We start from the raw sequence: 9,561 nt of genomic DNA, 5'->3' as shown, positions 1-9,561 counted from the left end.
GTCTGAAATTTAAATACCCCACGCTTGTTTGCTCCTCCAGGCACACTTCAACACAAGCCATTCTTTTCGTAGCTGCCTCTCAGGTTTCTCTTTTGTTTTAACACGCCTAATTGCACATCGCTGGCCGCCCCACGAAGGCGAGGAGGAGCCCCGCGCCCCCTTCAGGCTGCTCGCGCTCCCCCGCCCCAAAACCAGCAGCAGCCCCAATTCCCCGAGCCGGCCCCGCTGCGCACACAGACAACAGCGATGCTCCCGCAGCCCCGGGGGGCAGCCCGGCCCGAGGGGGCGGCGTGGCCCTGCCCGGGGGCGGCGCTGCGGAACGCCTGGGGGCGGGCGGGCAGCGGCTGAGGAACCGCCCCGGCCGGGCCTTTATAGAGCCCGTCCCGCACCGCTGCTGCAGCTGCACCGTGCTCGGCTCAGCCGCTTCAATCGGTAAGTGCTGCGTCCGCGGACAGCGTTGCGGCAGGCTTCAGAGATCGCTCTTGAAATCAGAGACGTGAGAACATAGATTGCGTGTAGCGGCGGTAACGGCAGGGCTTTGCTCTGCACGCTGCCAACTGGCAGCGGGATTCGAGCAGAAATGGGCAGCGCTGCTGCTGGATGCTGTGGGGTGGGCCTGGGAACAGAATCACGGTAACGGACAGCAAATTTCTTGCATACCTGCCGGGGGATTAAAAATTGCTGCTTTAGTGTTAATAACACTCAAGAGAACGTACATCTGCTGCAATCCCAGCTGCATTGGAGAAGCACAGTCTGCTTTCCCACGTTATGAAGCCTGCCTCTGAGCAGAGGCTGCTGCTGCATTAGCAGCTCACTTTGAGCCATGTCTTTCTTGAAATAAACCCACTGTCCCTCTCACATACCTGGGTCTTAAAGTCCAGGCACTGTACCTCTCCATCGTTAAACTTAAGGGATGTATTCCTATTGTCTGTAGTCATTCCGTTTTTGAGACTGATCTAAAATTGGTCTGATGGCAAAACCTCTGAAAGCACGGAGCTGCACTCCAGCACCTGCTCTGCAGTGCGTTGCTCACTAGTGTCGTACAAGTCTGTGGCTTTTAAATTTCACTCATTTTTTTTTAGAAGATTCTTTTCCGTTTCATAAATAATAATCTGGCATTTATTCCCATGACTTGCACTGCACATTTTTATATTTGTTGGTTTTTTAAGCAAATTAGTACTCAGTATCTCTTCCCCCCTACCCTTTTTACAGGCTGATTTGTAATGCTCACTCTTGGGCTGATTGCTTTGTGTGCTCGGCTGCAGGAGGCAGCTGCACGCATCAAATCAGGACAGAAGAGGTTTAAGCCTGTCTAATACCATACAGGCAGTAACCGCGGGACCAGACTTTCAGGACTTTGCAGTGCTCAGCGAGGTGCCTGGGCTTACGCAAGGGCTCAGCAGCTCAGGAGGCACTGAGAGCTGAGTGTTCCTTCCCACGCATCAACATGCATGTTCAGACCATTTAGAAGTCTTGCTGCAAGGCAGTAATAATCAGTTAAGCAAGCACAAAGAGCTGGACTGCAGCTAAATAAATCTGCTGCTTTCTGACTGCTAGTCCACACTGCAGTTACCCAGAGTATGGATTTCTCCCATCTCTGCCTCATGTGAACTCTGCAAAATCTGGCTGTGTTTCAAAATGCACAGAATAGCTTTAAGTGATAAAATCATACCCTCTAAGCTGATTTATGGAAATAATATGCAGACATTCCACTGATAAGTCAGGTCTTAATTCTTCTGCCCACTGTATTGTTATTCAAACCAGGTAAAACAACAGCAATGAGAAAGCTGATGCTGCAAGCTACAACGTGTCACTGAATTCCTCTTTTATTTTCAGAATCGAACGAAAACTAACACGAGGAACAAAGTGAGAACTTAACTGTCAACATGAAGTTACTCATCTTTCTCACAGTAACTCTCTGCACACTGGTCATGGGACTAGATTCAGTAAGTTTTGAAATAAGTGAGGAGGTTTTTTTTACTTAGATCCACTTCTGTTTTTCAATTATACTTCTGCTTTGGACAGGGTGCTGGGCTTCTGACTCGAATTCTTCTTTCTGCTGCCTTTACATTTACATCTGCTGCACATATACCTCTGGAAAAATGCGTATTTGAACCCTTTGTTTCTTCCGATTCCTTTCTTCCCTGAGATGTCTTCTAGAGTTAAAATAGTGAGGACATCACACAGTATCCAAGAAATCCAGCACTTATCTTTTCATAAAGCAACTCAGACCACAGAGTATCAAGAACTCAGTGGTGCTTTTTACGTAGGAGGGTATTGGTCCTCCACTAAATTTGTCTTCGCCCTCCTGAATACAAAGCAGAAAAAGGAGACATGGACCCAATTTTGAATATTTTGACTATCATACACAAGCATGAAGCACCAAAGTCACCAATGACAGGCAGCTGGAGCACGTTCCACCTTTGCTGGACTGCTCAGTACCTGAGAGTCAGGGAGGGAGAAGTTGTAATAGAAACATGTCAAAGGAACTGCCTCCTTCAATATTTTTTTTCCTTTCTATCTTGCTTAGGTTTACCTCAGGCAGTACTACAAGTTACCACATAAACACAGATCCCAACATAGAGGTAAGTATCTGTTCTAATTAAACATAAAAAGAACCAGCAATTACATCTGCATCAAAGAGAGATGACTTTCAATGATATACAGCTAAAACTTAGTTTGCAACTGCATTTCACTCAACCACTCAAGTGTTTCACCTCTTACTAATGATGTCTTTTATTTGCAGAATGCCACTGTCTGAATGGTGGAACCTGCATTACCTATCGCTTCTTCAGCCAAATTAAACGTTGCCTGTGCCCAGAAGGATACAGTGGGCTTCACTGTGAAATAGGTAGAGTATCCAGTTTCCTTAATACTAACTAACTGACTGAACAGGAAATGTAAGCAAATCACAAATAAGGATTCTCAAGTGAAAGTTTTAATATCCTTCATCAATTTTTAATAATAATCAAGAAGAGGAGAAACAGCCAAATATCAAAGCAAAATTGGAGTCTTGCATTTTCTTGTCCCTGCTTCCTTACAAGTGTTCTTGCACTCCTCATGAATGTTGTAGCTTGTAAACTTGTTTAGGAGTGTCCAGAAGCAAAACAAATAATTATAGCATGAAGTACACTGAAATTGCTTTAAAAAAAGAAAACAAAACAAAAACACACACACACAAAACAAACCACCAAAAGCAATATGCATGGATTAAAGCATGTTATTTCATGCATAAAATTCAGAGAACAAATCCAATAAGAATAGGTAATCAATTCAGGTTTTGTATCATCCTTTTTTATCATATAACACATGCATGCTTTATCACTAAAGTGATCCACACAGATTACTTCTGTTTCAGAACAATTATAAAACAGAACATGCTGCTAACGAATGTTTGTTTTCTCAGACACTGACAGCATGTGCTACAGTGGGAATGGGGAGACATACAGAGGAATGGCAGCAGATCCAGGTTGTCTATATTGGGACCTTCCTTCAGTAATCAGGATGGGCGACTACCATGCTGATTTGAAGAATGCTCTGGATCTTGGACTGGGCAAACACAACTACTGCAGGTAAGATGATGCATCATTCTTCCTGTGACAATACCAGCAGAGCTTTGAGTGATACTACAAGTCCAAAGGGATAGCAGAATATTTCAGAGATCAACTTGAATTTAAAAATATTTGGAACGGGACTCTCTGAAGTGCCTGGAGTTCTTACTGCTTACTGAAACAGCTGGGAATTTCACAGAGCCATCGTATCACATTAACAACTCCAAAGGGAAGTTTCACTTATGACAAAACAAACTGCCAGTTCCGTATTCAAAAAATTAATTGGTTTCTCCAGCATATCTTACAAGAAAGACACCTTTGGCTTTTCCAGTTAGAATTCTAAAATACTATCCTTTTTTAAAGAACTGGGTTTATAAAAAAAGAACATTTCCTTTATTTTCCAGAAACCCAAATGGAAGGAGCAGGCCCTGGTGCTACACCAAAAGATACGGATACTCCATTCGAGAAACACCTTGCAACACTATAGAGAAGTGTGGTAAGTGACACTGGTTTCAAGACAATGGATTTCTAGCACAAAGTTGATGCTTGCCAGCCATGTGAACATCTGTACAAAACTCTCTTCCATAGGGCACACATGTGGCCAAAGAAGCTTCAGCAAGTACTTCAAGATTGTTGGTGGAAGCCAGGCTGATGTTGAGACTCAGCCTTGGATAGCTGGCATCTTCCAAAACATGATGGGCACGGACCAGTTTCTGTGCGGTGGCAGCCTCATTGACCCTTGCTGGGTGCTTACAGCAGCACACTGCTTCTATGATCCGTAAGTGTAAAGTACTGAATTTCTGCATCCTTCCTATCTGCAGTTTCCTTTGATAGATTTTCTTTATCTTCCCCTCACTCTGAATGAGCAAACCTTAAGCAGACAAAGAGGAGCAGCCATGAACTTTAAGCCTCTGAAAGTCCATGCCTAGCAAAATACAAACATCTTGGTGGATTATGCAGCTGAAACAATTTTAGCTTGAATTGGAGCCGGGATTTCTCTTTAGCTTAGCTATTCCTAAAACCTAAACATTGTCTTGATGTACATTCAGTGCATTTTTTTTTTTTTCTTGTGGAAAGCTGATCCTCCTTGCATTCTGCCAGGGAGTTTCACTGCTGATACCAGACATGAGTAGCAGCTAGCCAGGTGTGCCTCTCATAGTGCATGAACATCTAGCTTATTCACCTCAAGTGGTGAATCAGCAGACCTTCCTGTAGCATACTTGATCAACACTCTTGTTGCTTTTTCTTGTCTGCATTTAAGTAAACATGAAACCAAACTGGTACTTGATTTTAAGTTGTTAACCCTACTCTCAGAAATAGCAGCCTTCATGAATCTTTTTACTTTAACAGGACAAAAAGGCAACCAAATAAGTCAGTCTACAAAGTCTTGCTTGGAAAGTCTGTACTGAATGCTACTGATGGACATGAGCAAGAGTTCATGGTGGATGAAATAATCTCTCATCCTGACTTTACAGATTACACAGGAGGCAATGATAATGATATTGGTAAGTGTCATCTTAATATGAACCTTTCAAACACTGAGGAATTTGTCAAATAAAAGTACAACTAGAGCAGAGATGAAGGGAACAGGAGCCAAGTAGTTCTAAGAACTGGGTCAGTGGTGAGCAAGATCATTCCATGTCATGTGCCACAAGGTAGACAGACACACAGACGCAAAATGTGTCACCTGACATATAGTAAAATACTGTAGACTGAGACACAGTGCATGCACAGTAGGTTACATTATTTGGCAAGGGAATGCCATATCAGCTAGCATATTAGGTAGCATATTAACTAAAAGTTCCCCTGAAATAAGCCTTATTTCCTGAAGTCTCTCCCTGCTTTACAAACCTCTCCCTAAACAAATGAATTCAGATAGGTTTTTGTAACATGCACAGAACGGACTTGCCACCCTTGCACTTGACACTGAACCCTTGCCTATGACCTTCTGAATTCTGTTACTCAATGATGCAAAATTATTGTCACTAAATAACGATCCTTATAATTCCAAAAGCAATGAGATGAACCATATAATGAGAACTTCCTTTACAAATTTAAGTAATCTTATGTTTTGTTTTGTTGTTGTTAGCTTTGGTAAGAATAAGAACAGCTTCTGGACAGTGTGCAGTAGAAACCAACTATGTCAGAACAGTCTGCTTGCCAGAGAAGAACCTCAACCTGCATGACAATACCCGGTGTGAAATAGCTGGCTATGGAAAACAGAATTCTTGTAAGTGAACAAATTCTTTCCAAACTGTTACTTAGACTCTGTTGGAAATGGTTGACTTTTTTAAAGACCATGACCTTCACAAGACCCAGAGACTCACTGCTACTACTCCATGTACCTCATTCAACTCTCAAGGATGACCTTTTTTCCCCTTTTTCCTAGACGATATTTACTATGCTCAAAGGCTGATGTCAGCCACTGTAAACTTGATATCACAGGACGCTTGCAAATATAAATACTATGACAGTATCAGAGTTACTGACAACATGGTCTGTGCTGGAGACCCGGCGTGGGAAACAGATGCATGCAAGGTAAAAAAATAATAGTAATAATAAATCTTTGTTGTTCATATAAATGACTTTAAATGAAGCATACTGAATGGATCAACTATAGCATAGCAGCATCTTGTAATTCTGCTACTTAAGAGAGTCTTTGAGTAGAGGGAATTCACTATAGCTAGTAGAGTTGACTCAGGGTGGCTGAAGACAGGGAAGCAAGTAAGAACATGGAGTTTGGTGTAAACCCCTCCAGGTCAGCCTCTCACAGAGCAGCAGCTGCAATGCCTTAATCGTTGCTGCTCTTGGAGATGTTACAATTTGTTCTGGCAGTGGCTGGTAGATAAACACATCAGAGGCGGTCTCAGCTACACTTACTTAATCATAACTACAATTCTGCAGTGGGATAATGGATGGCTAAAAGAGATGGATAACAGGAAGATACTGAGGCCTTATGCAGATTCCTCAAAACTGGATTTGCTTCCCTCCACCTTCACTGGGCAGCCTGACCAATACATCTCTTAAGAAAAAACAGAGTTAGCCTTAAGTGTGCTGGTGGGCTGGGGGACGATTAATGACGTGATGCAGAATAGGGCATGTTTGCTTTGACCTTGTTCAACCACCTTAACAGCTATGATTATGAGCTGTAACAAAGTAATTGTTCCACCTGGGCAAGCTAAGGGGACTAGAGAACTCTTGACTGTGCTGTAGTTGAAACAGGAGCTGAACATTCTCTTCCATTTATACAGTACTCTAAATATATATATATGTAAATATATATATATACACACACACACCCAGAATTTTAGCTTTTATCTACTGTTTGTTTCAATTCAGAAAAACAGTAATCACAGGCTCCCTGTTATCAAAGTTCCATCTACAGAAAACATCCTAATATGTTCTTTTTCCATTGTCAGGGAGATTCTGGCGGCCCCATGGTCTGTGAGCACAATGGCAGGATGACACTTTATGGGATTGTCAGCTGGGGAGATGGCTGTGCGAAGAAAAACAAGCCTGGCGTTTACACCAGAGTTACTCGCTACCTTAACTGGATCAACTCAAATATGAATGCAGTGGTTACCAAAAGTCGCTCTTTCCCTGAACCAAAGTGACTGTTTGTGTACTTCTGGACTTAAATGACAGTAAGACTGTGGTGATGCCAGGGCACCAAAGCCCTGAACGTCAGAGTTCTTGCTTTTAACTGATCACATAGATTGCCACTACAGTGTTTCTGATGCAGAAGTTGATACTATCTCACTACTCTTAATTACTGAAAACCACTCAATGGGAAACTAAAATATTTAACATTTAAATGAGTATTCCCATGCACAATACTGTACACATCAAGTTAACTGTCCACTTCATTTACAAACTGGCATTTGTTCTGGAGCTTTTGGTGAAGCTTTAAGTTATTTTACTTGTGCATTTTGCATACAGCATCTAACATCTTTTCCCATCACTCCAAACAACGTGGAATGATAGAAACCTGACCTGTGAAGACCAGTACTGGGAATGTGAACAGGCTTTGCCTCAGAATGTGCAAGAAACTGCATCAGTGTTGATTATCATTAATGTGTGAAGAAGGACTGAAGCAGAACTTGGTATACAGGACTTGTTCCCGTAGACCCAAAGAATACTAAAATCTTTGTGATGGCAACTACAGCTGTGTTAGAATTAAAAACTCTTGTGGTACTCCACCAAAGAACTGCACTAAAGAGGGAAAACAAATAATGTGACTACACTTCCAGGTCCCATCCAAAGGAGCCTGGGTTCCCTTAGAAGTCTGATGGTACCACTTTTCTATATTACCTATGCAACACAGAGAAGAGCTAAGGATTCAGCACACACTGAGTGTTGAAAGCCAGAACCTTATTTCCATTCATCTAACTGATATGATATGGGAACTGCTTCCCCCCCCCCCCCAAGACTTTCACTGATTTTATTTTTAAACTTGTTTTTTTTTTTTTTTTTCTTTTTTTATAGATGGAATTATTTGCATGAGGGCTGGAACCTCATCTTATTTAATTTTTACTATGTTTAACTTATTATTTGTATTATATATGTAAAACTATCAATAAAACTATTATTCTTACATAGCTGTTCCTTCTTTTGAAAGGGGAAGACTATGTTTTGAAGTTCTAATGTCAGTCACTGTTTCATTTGGTAAAATGGGGATGTCCAAACTTCCTTTCATGCATCTTTAATTAATATCTTCAGCTCTGGTAGACGGTACTAAAGTAAGTACAGTAGATAGTGATACAGCATGCAATAAATAATAACCAAGATCCATACAATATATGTTGCAGGATTTTGTATAAACTAGATGCTCCCAAGTAACTGCAGCACATTTGGTTTGAATTCCTAAAGCAAACTACATCATTTTGGTTTCACCTTAAAGAAATACAGTTCACGTGTTCCATGATTTCCTACACTGAGTTCCCAATCACTTGGTGGAGGAAGTTGTAAAATCAGGAACTTGGTTTCAAAAGTTCATCCCCTACCTTTTACAAGGTGTGAGTGCAGGTGTAAGAGCTTAGAATGCTCCCCTTACCAACCTAATGCTGCAATATCATATCATAGGTGATAAAAGGAAAGTAATAGGTTTTGCTTTCCTCAGTAATTTGTCACAAGTAGAAATTTCAGAAAATACTTCATTTAACATTGATACTAAGCTCTTCTAAGTAATATCTTCATTAATATAAACTGCACACCAAGCAACAGCTTCACTTACACTTCAGTTCACTTATTCCCCCACGTACACTTAAGAAAGAAGTTCAGTCAGAAAAGAATTTGTAACAGAGAGTGGTAAGAACAATCTAATAATTAAAGCCAACTACATTGCCAATTCTGGACAAAATATTATAATCATTAACACAAAGTACATCCTTGCTGAAGATATGTTCTGTTGTTTGGGCAAACATCAAAGACTGAAAAATATGTACAAAGTCTTCCCCTTTGAGGGGAGCACAGTTCAATTCTAGAATCACTTTGACACCTGAAGGAGAATGCTTTGCTGTGGTTTTGCTTCTTTGAAAGTAGCTAAGAGAAATGAATACACTGGGGGCACTGCTACAAGCAGCATTCATAGCAAATTTACAGGTGTAACACTATAACAGGATGGAAAACAGGGCAATGATAACAGGGTAGCAAATTCCTAGGCTACAGCAAATGAGAATAAGCCCAAATGCAGCAGCTGTAGACACAGAAACAAATGAAAATCTGCTTACCCTTGGAAGGCCTCTATTAGATAGGGATCTCCAGCAAGATCCCCTTGCCTCCACTGCCAACCTTGAAATAAGGTTTGTAAGGGGTGGATCCTGGCTCCATCCCTTCTGGTCACTCGGGAGCACTACATGCATCTGAGCTCCCCTGGGCTGGCTCTGCCTTCCCACCAGGTGATCAATCACTGCTTCAAGCCCTCACTTAGGTATTTCTGCTACAACAGGTAAGAATCTGTATCACAGCATCAGATATGTATGTACCATGTATGATGGTTTTAAATGTTAAA

General features: G+C 41.6%; 1 protein-coding gene across 1 annotated transcript; it reads left to right on the top strand.

Annotated features, from left to right (window-relative positions):
* Nucleotides 1-290: 290 nt before the first annotated feature.
* On the top strand, nucleotides 291-8,145 carry PLAU (plasminogen activator, urokinase). Its single transcript, XM_015866551.3, has 11 exons — nucleotides 291-432; nucleotides 1,837-1,946; nucleotides 2,531-2,585; nucleotides 2,747-2,851; nucleotides 3,407-3,572; nucleotides 3,956-4,047; nucleotides 4,140-4,329; nucleotides 4,902-5,056; nucleotides 5,641-5,781; nucleotides 5,941-6,089; nucleotides 6,971-8,145. The coding sequence occupies exons 2-11, from the start codon at nucleotides 1,887-1,889 to the stop codon at nucleotides 7,163-7,165; spliced, it is 1,308 nt and encodes a 435-aa protein (XP_015722037.2). The 5' UTR covers nucleotides 291-432; nucleotides 1,837-1,886; the 3' UTR covers nucleotides 7,166-8,145.
* The last annotated feature ends 1,416 nt before the right edge of the window (nucleotides 8,146-9,561 follow it).

The sequence above is a fragment of the Coturnix japonica genome, chromosome 8, assembly GCF_054131305.1.
Source record: "Coturnix japonica strain WE chromosome 8, WE-NBRP24, whole genome shotgun sequence".
NCBI classification, from domain to species: Eukaryota; Metazoa; Chordata; class Aves; order Galliformes; family Phasianidae; genus Coturnix; species Coturnix japonica.
This window is presented reverse-complemented; position numbering and strand designations above follow the sequence as displayed.

Excerpts from the sequence above, each read along its gene's own strand:
- PLAU (XM_015866551.3), top strand. The coding sequence starts at position 1,887 with ATGAAGTTACTCATCTTTCTCACAGTAACTCTCTGCACACTGGTCATG. Across the intron at positions 2,586-2,746 it reads ACACAGATCCCAACATAGAG|AATGCCACTGTCTGAATGGT; the intron begins GTAAGTATCTGT and ends TTTTATTTGCAG. Across the intron at positions 2,852-3,406 it reads TGGGCTTCACTGTGAAATAG|ACACTGACAGCATGTGCTAC; the intron begins GTAGAGTATCCA and ends TTGTTTTCTCAG.